Below are 24,360 nucleotides of genomic sequence, written 5' to 3'. Positions count from 1 at the left end.
TTGAGCGCTTAGAGGGAGACTGAAATGTAGGCTAAATTGTTAAAAAAAATAAAAAGTAAGTAAAGCACAGCTAAAAGATGAGTCTAATAGGTACAGATAGCATGCAAGAAGGCCAAGAACACAAACTGGTTTGTTTCTTTTTACTGTTTTGCTCAGTTTTCAGATAAAAGATGCATCTGGTTTACATGAAAAAGGAAGCAGCCAGGGTTACAGGTACAGATAGAGATGTAGGTCAAACATATTCTAGCCATTTTGAAATGAACTATCAGTGTGTACATAGATACTGATACAGATTTGCAAATTGAGGCTTCAGTCTTGGTGACTCAGAAAAGCAAGAGTTTGCCCGATTCTAAGTATTATAAGCAAAGGTATATTCCACTTGATGGAACTTCTTTCTGGAATATTCTAAGAACTTTCCAGGACACACAAACAGTTTATATGTTAATAGGCCAATGTCAAATCTGGAGATGAAATCAGGTGGCTCCTTACACATTTTATTATTAACTTGGACAAAGTTTTAAAAAACCAGTGAAGTTATCAAGTTTGTAAGAAATTGATACAATCTAGTCAAAGCTAAGCTGTATTAAGATCAAGTCACTCTCCTGCTAAAGACACCTAAATCTTTCCCACCAAAATCAACAGGGCTTTTTCCTTTTCTGAACTTGTTTTTATTAAATTTCAAGTATAAAAAACATACAAATAAACCCCCACAGATAAATACAGCATATCATGTCTGAACAAATTCAATTCTCCAATGAAAGTGCCCATCAAATAAAGCACCTTTCCACAGATCGTCATGAGAGGCTTGTACTCTTTAACCATGTACTTTTGTCATAGCGTATCTAATAAAACTGAATCAAACAGGAAAAAACTTGTCAGACTTCTTGTTATGTCTTATCACTGTAGTTTGTTGGTTAATTTTTCCATCTGAAGGCCTCCTAATTATTGAAACCAATTTCCATTACGCTTGTGTTTAGCTATCTCCAAATTTTAGTTACAGTTAATCTAACTGCTGCTATCTAAGCACTTCAGCGTTATGAAATATTTTTATCCAAAAATTGCTAGAACTCTGGGCAGGAGGGCTACATATAGAAAAGGGAACCTAATCTCCGATAATTTGATAGTTGGCTGCATTTGTTTTGGCAATCCTACTTAACAGATATGGGTGCATATACCAGCAGTGCAGAAGTTTTTAATGCATTTTTAAGTGCCCAAGCAGATGACGAGAGAAACTGAGCTTTACCCTGCATGTGTTCCCAATGAGTACTGCCTATTATTGCACCCAAGACACAACCCCAAAGGGCCTTTAAGGAAGTTAGAGGTTTCTTTGAGGTCTGTACCAAAATATTCAGCATTTTTGACAGAAGGCCTTTATCCAAATGATCTGTGGTATAAATCAACTTTTCAAATCGTGTCATAGGTCAGAAACATGTAGAACCTGATGGATGTTAATCCAATTATATGGAATCTCAGACAGTTTTAGTTGTGGGAAGAAAACAGCTGAGTTCTACCCATTTATTTAATTGCTTGCTAAGCTTTTCACTTGCCATTTTATTTAAAGTAATGAATAAAAATTTCCACTCCCAGTGAACAAACCCTTTGTTGGCATCCAGGGCTAAAATGGCTATAGGCAATGGATGATTTTGTCCAAAATTAATTGCATTCAACATTAGGCAACTGAGCGTTGTCAGGTGAATTCTTTAATAATGATGAATACTGTTAGATATGATCACAGCCCATCTCTTTACCAGGATGTTTAGTACAGGCACTTATTTAAAGGGCGGGGTGATGTGGTTTAATGGATTTAAAATCCTTCAAAAGTTTAGGAATCATAACAATTTTCAAAGTATCTCGTATTTGCCTGTTGTTTTATTTGTTTAAAAATGTTAACAATAAAGAAGCCAATTGGTCTTGGAAGGTTTTAGAGAAGACAACAGTTTAGCCATCTGGTGGTTTAAATACAGTTAGTTTTCTTAATGCCCACTTGAGGTTCTTCAATAGAGAGGAGTTGGCTTAACATTTTTCTATGATTAACTGTGGAAGAGATATTTTATCTATAATTTAAATTAATTAATGCTCCTCTGGCCATTGCCTTAAGAATTTCCTTTGGTGGCCTTTCAACAACTACTGACTTGTAGTAATCCTGAATCCATTTCCAGTGGATTATTTTCCCAGATCAAAGAAGTGAACAAAGGAATATGATCAAAGTGTGCATCTTCCCAATATTGGAGGAGTAGACCCAAAAGGACCACATCTCTGAGATCAAGAGGCAGGCTATAAGAAAGTGTCCTATTAACTGGAAAAACAAGTGTAATCATGTTAACTGGAAAAACAAGTGTAATCATGTTTCTCTTGTTGGAAGTTGTATGCATCATATCAAAGTGTATTTTTTTCAATAATTAATATAGCAGAGTTTCAGTAGAGGGTGATGTATTTTTCCCTTTAAGTATTTTTTTACTTCTGTCAAAATATTCATTTAGTATGAAATGAAGATCGTCTCCAATGGCCATCCATTCCTGTTTAAAGGATTCTTGCTATAAAAAAGTGTCTTTTTCAAAAAGAGTATTTGCTGTTTATCGGGGCAATACACTGAACCTATAGTTAACCACTTCCCACAATTGTTGGCATGTACCCATTAGTCCCATACAAGTAACAACCCATCATCTACAACTTCCCCTTCCCCTGAAACTCAATGAGTTTCAAATGCAGTGGGAATCAAAGGGGAAGGGGAAAACTCCCCACTCCACGGATCTAACAGTAAAGAAGTTAGCGCTGAAGTTTTATGCTGAAGTTAAAATGATTGTTTATGCAATGTCAACAGAATGGTCACATAAAATCCCAAACTGAGCAGGTTCCATCTGGGATAAATTCTGGCCATTTCTTCTTTGGGGAAACCTTTCTGTCTCTTTGCCACTAGGTCAAAGCTCTCTTGATCTGGATCCCTGCTTTCTTCATCAGCTTCTTGTGTTCGCTGCTCCAATTCAGGCTGCAATTCCAAATGCTGTAAACGCTTTCTAGATTCCATTCTGGATTACTATTAACTTACAATGGTAACTCTAAATCTCTGCATTAAGTCATTTTTTACCAAGTATTTGGAAAAACGCACTACAACATCCCTAGGGTTCTTGCCTTTTTTTTTTTGTTTGGAACAAAGTGAACTGTGTAGGTTTTCTATATCCCCCAGTTAAAGATTCACCTCGGGAGCAGCTGACAGATCTGTGCTATAAAAGCTTCTTGCAAACTTTGCTCTCCAGGTTCCTCATGGATTCCCCCTGGCAGCAATCTTGATCCTGAATGTCTTCTAGCTGTAGCTTTAAGTCAATTTGTGGGGGTTTCATTACCTCAATGGCGGCTTTGTTCTTGAAGCTGAGTTCCATTGCCGTTCTTGCTGTCACTGAGATCTCTGCTAAGTTGCTTGCCTATTTAGCAATGTCACCTCTAAAGAGTTGGAGGACTTCATCCAATTTCTGGTGAGGTTAGGAGACAAGGGTTGCCATGGTGCTGGACTCCTTGATATCCATATTTTCCCTTCCTAAATCTCATTCTGGGGTAGCTTTGGGAAGCAGAAATCATGGGGAAAGTAGGTCCAAATATCTTTTCTGTTCCCATGCAGCCTATGTGGCATATCATATCTGGGAATATTTTCTTTTTTCTAGCATTCATAGCTAACAATTGCATACTTAAGACTAATAATCCCAGGGCACAAAGGGTCATCAGGGTTAAGACACCATCTTGCAATGATGATTTCGCCATCCTCCAAATTTACAATTTCTATTTCATTTACAGAAAACAAAGTAGGCAAAAGGTCAGGAAAGCAACAGAGGCTCGAGGCCCATTCAACATCAAGTCTCACTGGCTTGTATCAAATCTGGATGGTGTAGACACAAGCACATTTGGTTATTTTAAGTAAAACTGGCATAACATTCAAGAATAAGCAGCAGGCCACTTGGAGGCCACTACCAAGTAGCATAAACAATTGCTCCCTCTTTTCTTATTTAAAAATACTTACTGCTTTTAAAATGGAATGGGGATTAAGGTATTCAGAACTCTGTTGCTTAAAACTATGCAACGTGAATACATGGCAGCCTTATTACATGTACGCTGAGGCTTCAAATGTCACTCATATGGGATGAACAGCCAGCAAACAGTGCATTGGAAACCAATCCAATTGTTCTGTGCAGTGTAATTCTTAATCTCTCAAAGAAGCACAATTACATAGGTTGCCAGTCAATGCCAAATTAAACATTCGGTTTTTCTTGCAGCCCAAAGGAGAACTTAAGCCCAACTCTCACTCACATTGAGATAAGATATTAAAACTTACTCCCTGTCTCTCACCAACTTCTAAACATGGGATGATATAAATGCTTCCTATTACAGTATGCAGAAATGACCCAGGAATTCCTGTGGTTATCTGAAACTAGGTTTAATACACAGGGTCATAGTTGATCTTGTGTTCAAGTAACCATGGGTTGTCCCAATGCAGGTGGTGACCTGCTTACAATCTCACTTTTCTTAGTGCAGGGGAATGGACATTCAAACAACTCTCACCATAACTCTGGAAATTACTGAGAAGTGCCAAAATTTGACCAGGTACATTAGAAGCCCCACTTGTTTAAACGCGTATTCATAAAGAGTAGTTTTTAACAATGAGTAGGTAGCAAATTATTTAATATGAACATACTAAGAGCACCTAACAGGCATGCACAGAAAAATACATATCCAGGGAGGAAGAGATTTAACACAACAGCTAACCTGAAATTTAGCTACACAACTCGAACTGCAAAAGGTGTACAGTATTCCATCAGGCATTGTGGCTTGATATTGAGGTAAACAGTTTCGCTTACAAAAGTGGCAAACAATCCCCATACCTAAAAGAAAAATGTAGTTTACAAATAAAATAAATGCAAATGTACAATGTTATGAATAACAAGTTGGCGTTTCTCAAAATCTGCATCAATGGCTGCGTTCATATCATCTTATCTTGGCTTAATAAACTGAGTATTTTAGCTGGGAATGCAGCCTCATTGCTACTCAAGCAATCAATCCAGGAAATCTATATTTTCCCACTTTACTTGAACCAGGAGACTACAGTTACCAGCGTTGGAAGACACCAGGTGTTCTGAAGCTAGAAACTATAGTTTCTTGGTTCAGATAAAAACAGAATCTATGGTTAATTACAGGCTTCCTAGTTTACTCACAGTGTTGAAGGAGGAACAAATGATCATCTTGTTCATATCACGGCATTGTAAGATGATCAGATAATCATCTGAACCAAGCCAATGTGAAAACTCTACTTAAATAGTTTGTTTTTAAATACAGATATAATTACAAACACTTTTTGTGTAAATCATGCCTCAGTGTATTATATTGGTGGGGTTACAAAAAATGTACTTGCACTTTTTCAAACAAATTCAATTGATTTTTAACCCTCTCCATCTATTTTGCAAGGAAGAACACAGACTGCACTTTTGCTAGCAATGTGTGTTCTTTGATCATGACTCCAACAATATACCTCTGTCATAAAATAAAAGCTTCACAATGAATTTAAGACAAAAATAGATGCAATGGAAGAATTAAGAGTACATTTTTTCATTATAAAGAAGTTGTAGCTAAATATTAAAAGTCTAAAGGCATCAATCTTTATAGCTTTTGTATGTGACCGATAAGCATTGCTAATGTTATTTTACGTGCTAAATGTAATCTAGGCATCAACTAATTTAAAATAATTTTCCCCCCAAAGGAAAATCAGATAGAAAGCATAAGTGAAACAAGAGTCTCCTACTTCGGATATATTATTTTATCATCATGGATGAAAACACGCCAACCTTTTCACTTACTTTCTGATTTTGCATGTTTTGATTTGTGTGTGTTCATGCATGCAGTTGAGCAGTATGGCTCCATATGTCCATTAGGTCCTATGCACTGTGTCATGTCAAAAAACCTGCACTGAACTCTGCAACCAGTACAAGCTGTTAATTTGCCATATTTCTAAAAAGCAAATAATGAAAAAGTAAAAATAACATTAGTTATGACTCAATCAGATTGTCTTATTACAACAGGCATACAGGAATTTTCTAGTATCCTCTCAAAAGCTCAGCTACTGTTACAGCAAGGCCAAGTCACCACACACAGGATCCCTATCCACATGTATTTTACAGAATGTAGAACCCACATACAACAGAGATAGCACCACCCACCCACCCCATCTATGCCAGTTCCACCTCATTAACATGCATTCAACATAAACTGCAAATTGTGTCTGCTTATGTGGAGCAATCTGCATATAGGCCTGCCCATGTTATTTCTATTCCAGAATGTTTATGGGCAAGGATGACAGGACTTGGGTTCATGTGTGCAGTCTCCATGTGAATGTAAAGCAGGTTTAGATTTGTTTTAATCACCTACCTAATCTATGTAACATAATTTGCCCTTTTCACAACTGTCATACACTGAGTTAACATCTACTATAACCACTGGCTAATTAGGTAGGAAATGATCAAAGGCAATTAATTTATTTAGGAGGAAATTCAGTTATAACCCAATATGAACTGACTGACTTGCATGTAAGGGAACAATGTCTACAGGGGACAAGACATGCTTCATTTTTCTACCATGGGGTAGCCAGGATGCTACCCCGCCAGATGTTGCTGGACTAAAGCTCCCATCCCTGATCACTAATCAAGCTGGTTGGGACTGGAGGAGGAGGAGTTTGGATTTGATATCCCGCCTTTCACTCCCTTTAAGGAGTCTCAAAGCGGCTAACATTCTCCTTTCCCTTCCTCCCCCACAACAAACACTCTGTGAGGTGAGTGGGGCTGAGACTTCAAAGAAGTGTGACTGGCCCAAGGTCACCCAGAAGCTGCATGTGGAGGAGCGGAGACGCGAACCCGGTTCCCCAGATTACGAGACTACCGCTCTTAAGCACTACACCACACTGGCTTTCAGACTGGTGGGAGTTACAGCCCAGCTACAACTTGAAGTCACCATGCTGGGTACCCTGCCCCATGGTATCTAGTATTATGGGAGCAACTCACAGTACCATGTGAGTAATTTCTGCCTCTGCAACAGGAGCCTCTAAAACCTGCTTTTCACTCTGTAACCACCCAAGAAGATTTTCCCACAAAGAGAAACTTGATCAGTGGAAAATTTGATCTTATTTGAGTCTTCGTTAAATACCAATCAACATGTTCTAGACTTTCTTCTACAAAACGCAGCAAAGTTTCAGACTCATTTAATCTGAGTTTGCGCTTGCTTAGACAACCCATGAAAGAGAAAGTCTTCCTTTAAGATTAGTCAGTCGCTGTAGTATTGCTGGTGATTAATGGGGAATATAGCTAGAACAGCTATGATTTCATATCTGTACTGAGGATGTTCTGACTGTCTCAAAAGGCCATCTGCTGGCAGCCTTGCTATCTGAAAGTTGATTTACAGAAGCTGCCTAAATAGCCTGCTTTCTAGACAAATGCTTTCTTTGTATTAAGTAAGATAGGAATTTAACTGTGTTTTGTACAGAAACACAGCTTTGAAACGTGCAAAGGGTGTTTCCATAACCATTCCTTAAACAGTACATCCTCTAGCTGAAAATCAAGTCTTTCACTAAAAAGAAGGAGCAAGATCTCTTGGGATCTGGAGAAGCAAAGGGAAGCAGAGAGGTTGGTGGACGAGGCCTTCAAGGACAGAGCAGCTTTTCATTCTCAAGGCAAAAGCTCCTCTGCAGTCATAGTGAATCTTGGGGCATGAGGACAGCACTCTAAGAGGAAATGTTCCATTAGAAGTGACTTATTACTGAGGGGCTAACATATATCCTGTCACAGTGAGAATATCCCTATGGGGACAGGCTCCTTGCTGTAGGTAATTCAATCATTAGAGACCAAGATACCTAGATTTCTGGTGGATACAGTGACTTGTCTGCCTGATATGAAGGTTGCAGGTATCACACAGTCTGGCAAAGTATACTGGGTGGGAACCAATGGTCCACATTGGCACCACTGACACAGGGGAAGTAGTCATATGGTCCTAGAAGTCAAACTTAAGTTGCAAGGCAGGAGATTGAAAGTCAGGGCCTCCAGCAGTCTTCTCTGAGATACTACACATGCAGGGCCAGCTAGGAAAGCCAAACTGTCTGAAATATGTAAATGAGACAGTGGCATAAGGCATGGGTGACTGAACCGTAGCCCTCCAGATATTGCTAAACTATAACCCTCATCAACCAGTGGCCAATGGCCAGGAATGATGGGAGTTGCAACTCAGCAACTTCTGGTGGGCCATGGGATAGTAAATGATTGTACAGGGAGTTTAGACTTGTTAGCCACTAGAGAACATTTTGCTACAACCAAAACTGTAGACTGAATCAGAATGCTAGTGCTTAACAGCAAGAATGTGGCAAAGCAGTTTTTATACTGACCCCTTGGGGAAAACCAACAGGAGCTGTGAAGCATCAGTTTCAGGATCCATCACTCCAAGGGAATGAGGGTGATGTTTTTGATGACCCAAATAGGGGTGGGGTGGAAGTAGGTCATGCAGAGGGGAAGGAGAAACTTATTGATCAGCTACTGAAACTGTTGCGGTCAAGTCTGTTTCTCCCTTGCTCTGCCCAATGGACTCCACTGTAAAATACAGTGCCGGCACAACAGAATCTCTCCTCATAGAAAATAACTAATGTGCATCCTCAGTTCAGTTGTTTCCCCTAGACCTTTTATCTTCATGAAATGGCTACAAGTCACCCAGGTCCCCTCCTTTTATCTGAAACGTGGAAGGCCTCCTCTAAAAGAGTATCTTCAATTTGTAATGGGATAGGATGTGGGTGAATAAACTGAAGCTCCATCTAGCAGAAATGATGGTTGGAAATTTGAACAGGCAGCAATCTGGGAAACTGCCTGTTCTGGAAGGGGGAGTCATATCACTCATGTTTGCAGTTTGGAATGCATCTGAGTCCTCCTCAGTTCCAGGATACCTGGGATGTGCCAGTGGTCCAAAATGCTTTTTAACAGTCTGGGTTGGTAGGCGAACTGCAAAGACCATCCAGAAACTTCAACAGGTCCGTACATTGATGGATTTGCGCCACTATGATTATAACATTTATTCTGAAACAACTTCATTGGTTACCATGATGTTTCTGACACAAATTTAAGGTGCTGGTGACCTTTAGTATCCAGAATAGTTTGACTCTCATGGGCAACCTTTCCCTTTTGAACGACCCATCATCACCCATAATTAAGACTGGCTAAGGAAGCACAGACCCTTATACCAGTGGTTGCTGACATTAGGTTGACATCTATAAGAAACATAGTATTTAGTGTGGTGGCTTCAGAATCATGAAATTCCCTCCCCCGCAAAATGGTATGGCATGCCCCTTTCTGGTGTAAACCACCCTACATTTAAGCACACTTCTGAAAGGCTAGTTGAGGCTAGTTAGCTATCTGTGATATAGAGGGGAGTGAAACCTCATCCAAACCAGATTGAGCACCACCTAGCTGGGCAGACAAACCACCCCCCAACAATATTCATGTCTTCCCTGTACCAAGTTTCAGTTTACTGGCCCTCAGCCACTACAAACCCAAGCACCACTCACAATTCCCACTGCCTCAGCTGGATTAGATGAAAAGGAGATGTAAAACTAGGAATCATCAAAATACTGGTGACGCCCAATCACCAATCAGCTCACACCCCCAGATGATCTCTCCCAGTGACTTAGATGTTAATATAGGAACCATGTAGTAAAAAGTACCAGAGAACTTTGTGTGAAAATAAGACACTTTCCCATGGCCTTTTCACAGTTAACTTGTTTTGTTTTGTGGGACCCACCTTCTTTTGTTGAATCTATGTTCCCCTTTTTTTTTGTTTGAACAATTTTACTTGTTTTTATAACTGTATTTTTGTAACCCGCACTGCAATCTTGCAGTAAAGGGTGGATAAGAAATCTTATAAATACAGCAAAAAAGCATATGAAATTTAAGTTAGATACAGCAATGTGTTTTATACACAGAAGAGCTTTTGGAAGCAGAAAGAGTTAGCCGTGGTGAGAAGATTAAAGGAAGGGAGAAAGTTGCTTACTAAAGGAACAAAAGAAAAACAAAGGTACAAGCAGTTTTGTAAGTAAGGGGATGCCTTAAGGTAGAAAAAAAAGCCTACAAGCAGAATACGAATTAAGAATTCAGGTGTTACTTTTAGGGTTCACAGATCTAAACAGCAAATAAAGTAAAGTTACCACTCTCCTGCAAGACTCATTCTGACATCTTTAGAAGCATCTGACTACAGAAGATACGTACTCTATGTATTTGAATTTCAAGTAAATTAAGGCATTAGGCTCTTTCATCTCTGTTACATTACTGTTTCGTGTGCCTTGAAGATTAATATTATTTACTCGTTCAAGCAGACACATGACATGTTCATTAGAGCATTCCTTCTTTTACCACTTTTCACTGTTGCTGCATGTTCCTTTGCTCAAAATGAAAAGCCTACCTTTTGGCAACAAAGTTTACTTGTTTGATTCTATACAACTACCTCCTCTGAAAAGCGTGACAGATAAGCGCTAACAGTTAAAGTAGCAGCAAAGAAAGTAAGGAGCAAAAACTAAAAGGACATGCCCTGAATTATCAACCACTGAAGAAAAAGAGATAGAAATCATTGAGGTTTAGCTACCATAAAGCAATGCAAACAAAACGAGTCAATTACAGACAGCAGCCTAAACTGCCATATTCTGTTTGTGGTCTAAGTGCAGTTTCATGAATTACTTTGCCAGATACAGTATTAAAAATATTTGTATTAGAAAACCCATGTGCACTGCAGTGTGTGTCATTCCAAATACACAAAAAGATTATGCGACTGGATTCTGGAAACACATACCAGAATAAAATCTGTAAACTGCTTCACTCACTTATCTAGTGCAGACACCTTTACTGACGCATGTATTAACACACAGCCGTAATGTCCATCAAGAGTGACTGGTTAGCAGCTGAAGTGTAAAGAGTGAATGCTCAGCTGTATTGCGATAGTATCTATGGGCAAACTCAGCAAAACCCTCACAGTGATTGACATAAAATGGCAACATGTTCCTTGTGTTACGGAAATGCATTCAGCAAGGCATGTTAAATCATCTTTATAGCATCACTTCTGCAGCACATGCAGGTCCTGGACTTCTTGGAGGAACTGCCTCTCCAACCCATCACCTAATAACCTGTAATTTTTAGACACTTTCTGTATTTCCTTTTTCTCCAAACCGCCCCCCCCCATGTTTTCTGCTCCTTTTAGATTCAATGGCTAAGGAAGCAGTCTGCATGTGTTGTGTGTTTGAGTTTTGGAGATAAAATTGATATTACTTTCCTCTAGGCCTGCTGGATTCTGAACAGACTCCTGGACCTTTAACAACTGCATGGCTTCTTCTCAGTGGGGAAAAGACAAAATGTACCTGGCAAAGTTCTCCAGTAAAGTTGCACAGAAAACACCCCCCCCCCCTGCATAGTGCAAGACCAATGCAGCCCTAGGTTTCTGTTATGTTGCAGCAGTGGTTTCAGGCCTACAATAGCTGGACATCAATGATACAAATGGATGGCCAGTTGAACTCATGTTATCATAATTGAGCTTCTTTCATTTATTTATTTGCTTCATTTCATATCTTCTTAAACACTGTGTTGTCTTCCACATTTAACCTTCATTTGTTTCTTCAGATTTTTATTTTTATAATAAAGGGTCTCATCCAAGACTTAACGTTCCGAGATCTTGGGCAGCATGGTAGTGAAAGGCCTCTGACAGACCACAGAGAGTTCTAGACCAGGGGTCAGCAAACTTTTTCAGCAGGGGGCCGGTCCACTGTCCCTCAGACCCTGTGGGGGGCTGGACTATATTTTGAAAAAATAATGAAAGAATTCCTCTGCCCCACAAATAACCCAGAGATGCATTTTAAATAAAAGAACACATTCTACTCATGTAAAAACACGCTGATTCCTGCACCGTCTATGGGTCGGATTTAAAAGGCGATTGGGCCAGATCCGGCCCCCGGCCTTAGTTTGCCTACCCATCTAGACAGTCAGAAAACACTGTACTAAGAGCTAAAGTTCTGACTCCATGTAAGCCGGCATCACTCTGGGCTCGAGAGAGAGGAAGAGCAGTAAGTAAATAAGCCCTTGTCTGTGGACTAATGCATTTTCAGATGGTCCCTGAGACCATACAGAATATAAAGCAAAGTATTGGAGGACTTTCCTAAAGCAAATATAGTGGCAGAAGCATGTTAAGATTCTGCTCGCTTCTGCACTTTGATGTGGTTATACTGAAAGCACAAGGTAAAAGGAAAAGTTTTGCTAAGCAGCAAATTGGCATTCCTAGGCTTGCAGATGTTCCAGGACAGCTTGAAATGATATGTAACCAATGCAAATCTACTGCCACATAGCAACCCGTTCCTTCTCCTCATGCATTCCAGTACAACCATGTGAACACTTGGAAGGAAGTATGCCTTCATATTCCAAGTACTTTTCTCACATGGCACCCATGATGTGGGAAAATATGTCAGTCCTCAAAGAACAACCAAACTAAAATAATGGTCTCTAAAGTCAAGTTGTAAGCACTTTCAAGCTATTTATCCATGAATTCAGTGTTACTAAAGACTACCATAATAAAATTGCACAGGAAAATGTTGAGAGAGAGCAGAACGAGTGGGAACTGAAACAACTACTTCAAAAAAGTTATTTGTGGAAAAAATTATTTATTTAAACAAAATGTTAAGTAGGTACAAATATTATGTCTATCAGTTTTCCTACTACATAAAAACCAAATATTTGTTAATACAACTTTTTTAGTAGCAAAAAGCAAAGGCAGTTTTGCATAGCCTATTGCGTTTAGGCTAAGCTTTAGGCCCAGACCAAAAATTTCAAAACAAATGTTTCCAAACGATTGTGTTTTAATATTAAATGTTAAAATATTTAAACATATTTAACAATACTCACTTATAGTGCCCATAGTTTTTTGCTAATATAAGGTATAGCTGTGTTGATTTTTAAGTCAAAAAATACTTAAGATGCAATCAGTTTACATTCCTTTATAGTAATTTAAAATCAGAATAAAGCTAGTTCACAAAATGCTAGACAGAGGGTCCACTACTATGGTTCCATCCTTCTATAGTGAAATCCCAAATAATATGTAGGTTATGCTTAAATAGACCCCAAAAGCCACCAATTTATCAACCATTCTAAACTATGAATTTAAAGCCAAAGCACCAATCTCTTGGTTATTTTTTAAAGTATAGAAGTAACTTAGCTTTCTCCATAACAAACCATTTACAATCCAACAGAATGATCCATCCCTTTCCTACACATGGGAAGGGTCCCCAATACACCACTAATACACTCTCCCCCACCTGGGCCTTGCACTACTGCATATGGAGCCAGGCATACTACAAAATGACAAGGCATTTTACCGGCAATGGGAAGACTATAAATATCTCCCATAGCCAGAGAATCATCTTCCCATGCAAGCTACTCACTCTTGGACAACAAACAGCTTATGAGTGGCCCCGAGGAGGATTGAAACCACTAGACTCATTCAAGGGCCTTTAATTGCAGATTAATGGCCAAGCACATAACAGGAGAGGGATTTATCAGGTTCCAAGTTTTATATGCAGCTAAATATTTGCCCCCACAGCCTTCTACATAAAGTTAAGTTGATATGCTAGAGCGTTCATCCATCTCCAAATAAATTCTAAAATATAGGTCCCAAAATAAAAACTTCAATGATTCAAATAATATTTTGTTATTTCCTCTACATATATCACACCACCTCACCCTCTTGGGGAAAAAACATATGGGATGATATGTCAAAAATAGCATGAAATATCTATACAGGTGAAAAAATGTACATGTCACAATAAACTGATAAGATACAGAGTTGTTATTTGATCACAATTCCATGTTCACTTGGAATTTCAGCAATGCATTATTGATTGTGTGGGAAACTCCCATGTTATTCTTGTATCTTTTGGGTTCCTTCATGAAATCTTATTCAAGGCTTCTCCAAGTTTCTCCGTGGCTTCAGTGTGTGCCTATCATTTTTAGTATCTTGAATAACCTATTTTGACCCTTTTGTTTTGCTGCATAATAAAACAACAAGGCCCATGTTATGTTTCTAGAAGTGCTGTTTACATTTTATAAAATATATATAAGTAGCATCTTAACATTAAGAACAGGACAGGCTAATACAAAATGAGATATATAGAGTATTTTTTATTCAGTATAAAGCCTCTCCACTTTAAGAGACTAATAGTTACCTTTTTCCAAGAAAGGAATAGAAAATTCTTCCACAGTTTAGAAGCAACCTAAAAAGCACCTTGATGAAACAATACATTGGCCTGGATCCAGTGTAGAACATGCACAAGAATAGTTGCACAAGGAGAACACCCCGCCCCTCTCAAGCCCCCCCCGGAAGGTCAAAGGGCATTCAAGAAAGACCTGTGCTTCAGGACTGGCGACTACAGTGGGAGAGGTTTGAGAGAAATAGTGTGGAGGCATTCGGAGTTATTGTGAGAAAGGAATGAAAAATCCCATATGCACTACCCCTGATGCTCTGGACAAAATTGTCAGTTGTCGTGTTGCTTCAAAGAGTCTGCTATCACAGTCACATATGCGGTAACTGGAGGGATGGGACAAAAAACAAACCCCACTCCTTCTGAAGAACCAGCTAGCTACAGCTAGTTACAGCAAGTGCTTTAAGGATCCTTAATGAGAAACATATGGAAGAAGGCATATTTTGTTGGCTGATCTTTTCTTAATTTTTTAAAAACAAGTGGAAATCTAACATACAGGGCCAAAACCTGTATGTTAAGATCAACACATGAAATACAGCTTTATTGTGGAAATATGTTTGCCATATCCTAGGCATGCCTCCAAATGAATGAAAAAAGGGCCAAGGTTGATTGTGGAGGTGCTACTTCAACCAACATGGGAGTTTCGTGTCCTCAGTTTCACTTTTAAAATAAGGAATATGCTTCAAGATGAACAAATGTACACTACTTGTAATACCAAGTATGGTTTCAAAATAAACTGGTTAAACAATTTTAAATAAGTTATCACTAAATGACAATGGAAGATAAAGAGTTACCTGTTTATATTCACTAACGCAGTTTTGGCAACAGAATCTTTTCGGCTCTCCATCAACCATAAGGATATTGTTTGCTGCTCCTTTACTTGGCAGGTATTCCCCACAATGCTCACAACAATTCATTATTAAGCCATTTGCCATTCGGTATCGATTGAAGCAGTGGTCACTACACAGCTTATGTGTCATATTTTTAAAGCTAACCTCATGACGGATCTAAAGGGGGGGGAAACAATTTTACTGTAATGAGTTATAATTAGCCAGATAACAGCTTTTCAACATAAATTTGGATTAAACTGTTTGAAAAATGTGGAAAATGCAATTTCAGAAATGCAAGCTGCATTTGGTACTTTTGAAACTTAAAAAACAAAAACAAAACAGGAACAGAGGATACTACATTAAATACAATTTGACTGTAAAATATATGACTGGTAAAATATTGTTAAGTATTCTGTACATGACTGAGTATTAAAAAACCAGAACGAAATAAAATGTGTTTAGTAAACTTTCACATGTAAGGCAAAATATATTCCGTTTTACAATGTATTCCATCACCACAGAAATTTAGTAACTCTCAAAAAGTTAATTTTCAAAGACTGGAAATTAATACCCTCTTCTAAGAAAAATACCCCATTTTCCATAGAACTAATGTTCACAGAATAAGCTGCACTATGGGCAAATGTGAGGAAAAATGAGTTTTACGTGTATATTAAAAGCACAAAGAGCAAAATGCACCAAATTTCCTCCTTGCCTCAGACCCTGACGAAGTTGAACCACGCATTACAGTACATGCATTATTTCTATCTTTGCAAAGAAGGAAAATGACAAATGATAACGACAAGGATAGAGACTACCACAAGTTGTAACTAAAAAGAATAAAAGAATACTTAATCTAAGAAAATTCAAGTCTGTGAAGGATGCAGAAATGCAAACCAACCAACCTGGAAAAGCTAGGTAAATAATTTTCATTTCCTAGCTATCATATGAGAACTTGTATGCTGCCAGAAGACTGAAGAGCATGACAAGTGGCTCAAGTGAAAATTCTGCCCACATAAGAAATACTGGTGAGAAATATTACCTAAGTAATTTCCTGAGAAACTCAAATAATATTATATTAGTGTATAAATGAGGGATGGGAGAAACAAACAAACCTCTGTTAGTTTTCCACAAATAGTGCATCTAGACTTATTTAAGATTCCTTTTGAGGGATTCTGTTTGTCTTCATAGAAGGACAAGCATGACGTACTGCAAAACTCCTGGAAGGACTCACTTGAATCAACCTGAGCAACAATGGTACCTTTCATTGTTGTTATGTCTCTGAAAGATAAGAAGGGAACGTCCTCTAAATATTAGGAGCCACCATAAAGTACAATAGTCACAGATAGTACAAGATTTAAAAGTCTGAACAAAAAACTGGGAAGAGGAGGAGTTTGGATTTGATAACCCGCTTTATATCACTACCCGAAGGAGTCTCAAAGCGGCTAACATTCTTCTTTCCCTTCCTCTCCCACAACAAACACTCTGTGAGGTGAGTGGGGCTGAGAGACTTAAAGAAGTGTGACTGGCCCAAGGGCACCCAGCAGCTGCATGTGGAGGAGCGGAGACAGGAACCTGGTTCACCAGATTACGAGTCTACCACACTGGGAACAATTTGATATTATCAAGAGCCCCCTCCCTCCCACCACCCAAAATGGGAGGGGGGCATCCCATTGGCTGCATTTGAACATCATGATAAAAATGGTTTAATGTGAAACACACAAGAAGGAACAAGCTGTGCAACCAAAGACAATGCTTTCACTTCATCAGTTAAACATAACTTTGGTGTCATCCAAATCCCTGCTTGTGGTTAGCATTAACTATGCTTAATTTTAAAAAGCCAGCTTCAGAAAATGTGGTTTGAAGTTAGTTTTTAAAAAGCCAGCCACAGTTTGTGTTAACCAGTTTTTTATGGCTGACCTGACAGATTGCAATTAAAAGTGGAATCCTTAAGTTGTTCTTCTAGGCTGAGAGGGAGAATAGGGAGGAGCATGCAAGCCCAAGGCTTACTTCAGCTCGTTCCAGCTTGTTAAACAAGTATTCCCCAACCTGGTGCCCTCCAGATGTTTTTGACAACAACTTCCGTCACCCTGATCACGGACCATGCTGGCTGGAGCAGACAGTTCATGTACAAAACTGCTGAAGGGTACCACATTGGCTATCCCTGCTGTAGACTAAGGAGCAGTGCAAATAATGGTTAGCATATCAAAAGCTAGTCTTTTCTCCTTGAGTATCAGGAGATATGTACACCCCTTCTCATCTTGCAGTGAAAACATATTTTCATATATCATGGACACCTAATGCAAACTACGGAGAACAAATCCCGTTTCTTTGTAAATTAGAGTGTGAAAATGTAGTTCAATCTGTTTATGAAATTATTTTGCCATAGATGCAGCTGTAATGTAAAGCCACGACTTGTGGCAGAAAAGAGGGATAAATTGCTTTGGGGGGCTGGGGGTGGAGTCTCCCATTTCACAAACCACAATTTAAAAAGAATTAGTCTTATATCTATATCAGTGCTCAACGGTGGTGAAAATGCAATGAAGAAAATGGAAAAGTTTATTTGTAAAAGTATTATTTGGAGACACGTGGAATACCATGAGAAGCAAAAATATCAATTATAAACAGAAACACCATAAAGCAAACGTTTGTTGTTGTTTAACAAAAGGGAATGGGAGCACATTTAATTCTTTTGTGCTACAGTTGCTCATTGCTTATAAGATACTCACAAAGCTTAGGTCTATTGTACTGAAGTATGCATAAGCTAAGCCCTATTAACCTGAAGTGATTTTACTCTAATAAAACAGGAAGACAGCTACCTAGCTGCAGACAGCCAATGGATCAACAGATAGTTACAATTCTTCTCTCTCAGTAAACCTGACAGCTTTAAAAGCAAAGTTATATTTTTAAATTACAAGTTGATGTCAAAATCAATTTATCTAACTGTCCAACATGTCTCAATGCAGCAGTTAATGTTGTTTAGATGGGTAACTTAAAAGGGCTTCAAGAATATTAACACACTGGATTTAATCATGTTTCATTAACAAAGCAAAGCAGGACTTGGCACCACCCACAGACCTCACTGCTAGCACTCAACAAATGTGTACAAATTAGGCCAAAATGCTCCACCCATGCTTCCCACAAGTCTCAGCTTAATTTTATAATTTGCTTTTTCAGAACTGTTTATACACCCGCATCATTAGTGCCAAACAGCATTCTTCATGGATTTCAGAAGAGGAAACAGTGAACAAAACTAAGATGCTAAGTAGTACGAAATTTAACTAGGTTTGTTCCTCTTTCCAAGTCCCGTATTGGCATAGGATTATGTTATACAGAGAAAGGACTAAACATGTGTGTGATAAGGAGAAAACTTTTTATACAAACCACCTTCATTTTAGTTATTTTATATTGTTTCATGTTAATTGCTTAGAGGTTTTTGCTGATTAAGCGTTATATAAATTTTGTTAGCTAAATAATGACCAATCCATGGTTAGCTCAATGTGAATGGGCACTCAAGCCAACAATTTCCCATCTCCTACTGTGAGCAAATTATGGTTTGTGCTTCTATAGTTTGCTTTATCAAGAAGACCCTTCAAAATGGGCTAATGATTTGGTCATTACATCTGAACCAACTCAATGCCTATCAGTTTTTATGACAAGTATGAACAAGAATAAGTTGAAAGAAGGTAGCTCATTCATGTCCTGGATAAACTGCTTTGAGGACGGTTTTTTTATATATTAAAAAAACCAACTAACAAACAGTGTATTTATTTTATGAAATAAATGAATGAATAAAAATAAAATATTTTACTGAGTTCTTGGAACATTGAACAGGAATACTTATCACACTGACAAGGATCAAGCAGTAAGATCTAACCCTTACTTTTTGCACATAACACAGAGTTTCTTTGGAGCTGGTTTATGCGAGAATGATGAAAGGCAGGTAGTGGAACAAAAAAGGTGAACTGATCCTTTCCGCTGATATGCAGTCTGGCCCTTCTGCAAAGGTTTCTTGCAGTTAGCACATGTGACTTTAACCTGCTTAGAAGGCTGCTGTTGTGTAGGAGGCTGGAATACTTGTTTTGGGAGCGATGCCACTGGTGACAGAGAATCCACACCTGGTTGTTTCTGATTCCTTGGAAATGAAGCTGACTGAGATATCCAGGAATCTTAAAGAGACAAAATATATAAAGTTAAAATTTAAAAATTACCTCTCAATATGACAAGCAATTTGACAGTGAAGGAGAATATTCTATTCCCAGTGTAGGTAAAAGGAGACCCACTCAGTTTTTCCAAAAGGCTAAATAATAAGTGTCAGTAACATAAAAAGATGTTGGGACACAACGATACCCATACTGCATAATAATTATTATTTACAGATCACCACCTGCTAGCCATGGAAATAGCAATAGAATGCCCTTGTCTTCAAAATTCCAACACAATGCTCAGGAGAATTCGGTGAACGTGAAGACATTTTCCTACTCTGTAGGACTTTGAAGATGGAACAGAGGGGGTGGGGAAGATGATATCAGAGTTGGGGAAACCCTTTTCAGCATTCACTTCTGAGGACCAAGGCAGGGCCACAATGAATAGATCAACAAATGTACAGTACGCTGGTTTCTACACACACTCACACACCTCTCTATCCTCCATCAGAAAACCATTATCAGAGTTCAAGAGCATATTCTAGCCAGGCACATGCACTTGGGTTACAAAGCAGGGTCAGTGAGGGTTATAGCTTGAGGAGTGTTTCAAGGGCCAGATGGAAAGGCCTGGAGGGCCACATTCAGCACCCAGGCCTCAGGTTCCCCACTCCAGATTTAAAGCAAATTTGCTGTATGCCTCACTTTCAAGGAGGAAGCAAAAAGCTTTGAGTTTGAATTTCAGCTATCAGGACAAGGGCTAGCAACTTTCTAAAAAGGAACTAGTTTTGAACACGGAGTTAACAGTTTTTGTCATTAGACATCTCACAACCTCCCAAATACTTACTGGAAATTGAATATGCTATAAGTGGCTGAAACATTATTTGGTCAAGTTTTATATAACTCCTCAACTGAACCCACACATTTTTTGAGAAACTCAAATCAATCATTAAAAAAACTATCCAAGTTAGTAACACTTCTTCATTGAGCAAGGCAAGTTACCTAAGCAAATGAAGTTAGAGGGACATGTTCATAAACATCAAAACATACACAACCAAATCGAACAATTTCCACACAAAACATATGATCTAATTTTTATGGTATTTTGTGTTTGAACTTTGTGTACAATCATAATATTTTATACAGTGCTATAGAAATTTCAATAATTTGCCATTTAGAAATGGAGATGATAAAATAACTAACTGGTAAATGATCAGCTGTATTTGAAGAACTGTATTTGAAGAACTGAAAATATTAGGAGTAACTGGACTTCATTATCTTAAGGAACTGAAACTTCTCATATACAAATAGATCAGTATTTCTTTAATAACACACTTCAGCACTTAACTTTGGACGTTATCATAAAACCCTAACTCATCTCCTCTATCATTAACCTGTGACATGAAAACAATCTCTGTAGATTGTCTATGGAAATTGTCCTTCATGAAACAAAACCTATATTCTACAGTGTGGATGAAAACCTTTTTAGACCCACATCACATTAATCAGTGAATGGCTCTAGAAGCACCCTGAAACGAACAGCAAACAACAAAACCAAGAACATAAAGGTAACAAACTACTCAAGAAATAGATAAGAAAACAAGGACAATGTTTGCCCAAGAGCAAGGACATCATCTCTGATAATGATGCCGCTGCCAAAAGGTATTGAGCGGGAAGTTGGGGACCATGCTCCCATGAACATGCACACTGAGAGAAGGGGGGAAAGCTCACCCAAAAACCTAGCTCTAGAAAGTTCTCAGCAATGATCTGCATATGTACAGCACCCATTTGTGAAACCATTTCTGAAACCAAATCGTTTTGCTACTGGCTTAGAAATCTTGGTTTGAAAAACCCACCTTGTTTTCAACCATTGTTTGGCAGTACAAATAATCCCAGCATCCTTTCTTAACCATGGTTTGTGACCACTCCTCTAAATGCTGACTAGTCTACAAAGTCACGAGATAAGAACAACTGAAAAACCCAACCTTGGGAGAAACTTAACCATGGCCAAGCCTCTGTGTCCCAACACTGCATATTACTGACACCTAATGAAGTTGTTTACATTTTTTATATGGGGGGGGGTATTTTGGCCACATAATGGTGGGCAGTTTTCCCGGAAGTTCAGAAATTAACAACAACAACAACAACAACTACTACTACTACTACTACTACTACACCACTCTGGGCAGCTTACAGAATATATAAAACATAATAAAGCATCAAACATTAAAAACTTAAAATCCGCTATCTGTAATTGCGTTCAGATGCAGATTTGCACTTTTATAAGCAGGTTGTCCTAATATGGCTTTTAAGCTGTAGTACATAACTGTAAAGTCTGTCAACCACCCAACATTGTTCCAGCAATGTCTATTACCACAATGGAATCTGGAAAGTTGCTCACCGAGTGGTATGAAGACATTACAGTAATTAACTAATTAAAACCCCCAGAGTGAACTTAAATGGATAAAATTGACAATGAGGAAGGGAGTTTGTCCTCCAAACAAAAATCTATGGGTTTTCCATTCTGGTTTCAAGTGCAAGCACTAATAACAGTTGCCAACTTGGATATTACATAAACCATGATTAGAGTAGAGGAAAACCATCCACAGAAAAAGGAGGTAAGGAACGAGAACTCCAGGAATCTGCAGTATTTTCATTGTGGTTGTTGGCATCAGTCTGACTCGGGAGACATTGGAGGAGTGTGCCTTTGGGGGTAAAGTTGAACTGGAGAGTTACAGTTCCTGCTATGGCTATAGAGAAGGATATGAGAGGCATGCTTTATTGCAGGTGAGGCACATGTAGGCATCCAGTTTTGTTGCTACATCTAGGTGCACCATGGCACCACTTCTCTCTGTGCTGCTCCCAGCAGTCATTCATCCTCTAGTCACTGCTGTGACTGCCTGCCTGTATTTTCATAAGATTACTTTTACAAAAACTGCTACTTGAGAAAAGACTGGCTAGCTCTTCCAAACAATGAAACGCATGTGGGAAATGGGTCCTTCATTAACCAAACTGTAATTGGTTATCTTTAAGTATTAGCCACAGTTCCCAATTGTAAAATAAAATAAAATAAAACAATGAAAAATATCTCATTTTAATTTATTTAATTTACTCCTATGTGGAAATGACTGTATATGATACTTAATATGGGAAATGGGAAATGTCTTTGGCACAAATGTTTAAAGGTTGGGGTGGCGGTCAGGGAACATGTTAAAATGTTTAATACTGGCTCAAAGGCACTATGAAATTGTGAAAGAATGAACCTCAGTGTTTAAATCTAATAGCATCTAAAGTTAAAATAATGCACCATTTCAGTGGGTAAGATAGAATAGCATTTGACACCTGTAAATCACATACTGTATATAAGCTCCTGTTCATCCATGGACTGAAGAATGTGCTATTAAGTACCCCAGTGCACATAACATACTGCAAGAAATTTGTACATGGAATTGTGACATGCTAAAATCCACAAGCAGGTTTCCGGTCAATTGCTACAGAAAATTAATGTACAGAAACCTTGTAGTGATAATTGATGTAATTGGGTAACAAGGCAAACTCAGATTTAATTGTCTACAATATTGGAGTGATAAGAGACCTACCTCACATGATTGTAAAGCAGTTTATACATGAAGCTTTATGGCCAAGCTTCATAAAATTCTGAAACACCAGTCACTTACAGTGGTGTCAGTAACATATTCAGGCAACCTCTTTTGATCAGAGCTGCATTTGTCTTTTATGTCTGAAACTGTGTATCAGGTGAAAAAATTACCGTAAGCACCTTCAGAAACTCAAGTTTTCATTAGTTTCAGATCTTTCTTAGAGAGAAACAAAGCTTGATTGGTAAAATCTCAAGAACTAAAAAAGCAGCTGAGCAGATTTGGAGGTCAGAGTTTTTAGCAAGCAACCCTTTTCCCCTGCTCAAAAGTTAGCAGAAGAATTATACTGTACCTCAATGCCACTGTGCAAGTTTGGTTCTACATGTGTAACTTAGGGATCTTGTGGGCACAGGTTTATATCTTTCTTTTGACACATAGTATATACAATTCTTTTGTAATCTTCCACTGTTTGGTTTTTAAATTTAATGTTTTGGTGACAATATTAATGTTTGTTTTATTTTCTGTAAACTGCTTAGATATATATAATTTGTTAAATAAATAAATAGATGGATCCTCACTCTTTTCTTCTTGAAGCAAAATTTTGTTCTCCCTACCCCTTGCGACCCTTCTCATGTGTTCCAAGTTACTTGTATCTATTCTATGCTCAAAACTGCATCCAACACCTTCCTTACAATAATGAGCTGGTTTCTGCTTAAGGTTTCTTATTTTCACTCCTCTTAACAAAACATGGTTTGGACCTAACCCATCCCATTTAAATTGACACACATATAAGAAACAGTGACCAGAACCCAGACAACTCGCAAAACCAAGCCCCACAAAAGTTGGTTGTGATGCCAGAGCAAAAGGACAAAGATCTGCTGGTTGAACCATTAGCAGATCTTGTTAAAAGTAACCAGGCCTCCCTCTCTATTTATCATTCATAAATGAACAAAATTATCAACTTTACAGGGATGCAAAAACTGTCTTAATCCATGGATAACTAAAGTAGCTAAGCTTAACACTCTCAACCTGAGCAGGGTGTATAGCAGCTCTCTTGAAAATTCAAACCTGTTCAACTCAACATATAAAGGAAATGGGGAGGGAAGGAGAGAATGTATTTTGAAGCTAAGCAAAAAAGATCCCATATTGTATTTATTGCTGTGGGGTTTCTACTGCACCCAGTATTAATAAAGCCACCAGTGACACTATTCATTATTGAGACATTATCCTATATCCCTGGGTATTTCTAGCTTGTATCTCCAACGGCAGCTAAAGTTCCACTACTGCCCAATCTTACTAACTTGAAGACACCCCATTGTGTGAGAACTTCACCCCTCTCCACTCAAAAATCTAAAAGGGCGGCTAATAATTTGCCGTCCGAGAACTGAACATCTTGGATGAAAGTGCCTTTAGGGGAGTTCTCCATGGATAACAATTTAAGAATCCTTTAAGAAATAAACAACTTCTGAACAGCACCTGATTACAGACAGATTAGAAGCAGTCAA

General features: G+C 38.4%; 1 protein-coding gene across 7 annotated transcripts in view; it reads right to left on the bottom strand.

The window, feature by feature from the left end:
- The window catches only part of ZMYM2 (zinc finger MYM-type containing 2), a 63,622-nt gene that overhangs the window by 20,075 nt on the left and 19,187 nt on the right, over positions 1 to 24,360 (bottom strand). For 6 of the 7 annotated variants that reach the window (XM_079973345.1, XM_079973347.1, XM_079973344.1 and 3 more), the window contains 5 exons: positions 19,001 to 19,286; positions 16,233 to 16,398; positions 15,085 to 15,297; positions 5,838 to 5,988; positions 4,753 to 4,868 (listed from right to left, as the gene is read on the bottom strand). In XM_079973345.1, the coding sequence (XP_079829471.1) occupies positions 4,753 to 4,868; positions 5,838 to 5,988; positions 15,085 to 15,297; positions 16,233 to 16,398; positions 19,001 to 19,286 (932 nt within the window). The remainder of the gene's footprint in view (positions 1 to 4,752; positions 4,869 to 5,837; positions 5,989 to 15,084; positions 15,298 to 16,232; positions 16,399 to 19,000; positions 19,287 to 24,360) is intronic. The other variant, XM_079973349.1, reaches the window with a different exon arrangement.

This window comes from Podarcis cretensis, assembly GCF_951804945.1.
Source record: "Podarcis cretensis genome assembly, chromosome: 4".
Lineage (NCBI taxonomy): Eukaryota > Metazoa > Chordata > Lepidosauria > Squamata > Lacertidae > Podarcis > Podarcis cretensis.
The sequence above is the reverse complement of the archived record's forward strand: the minus strand, read 5'-3'. Positions and strand labels throughout refer to the sequence as shown.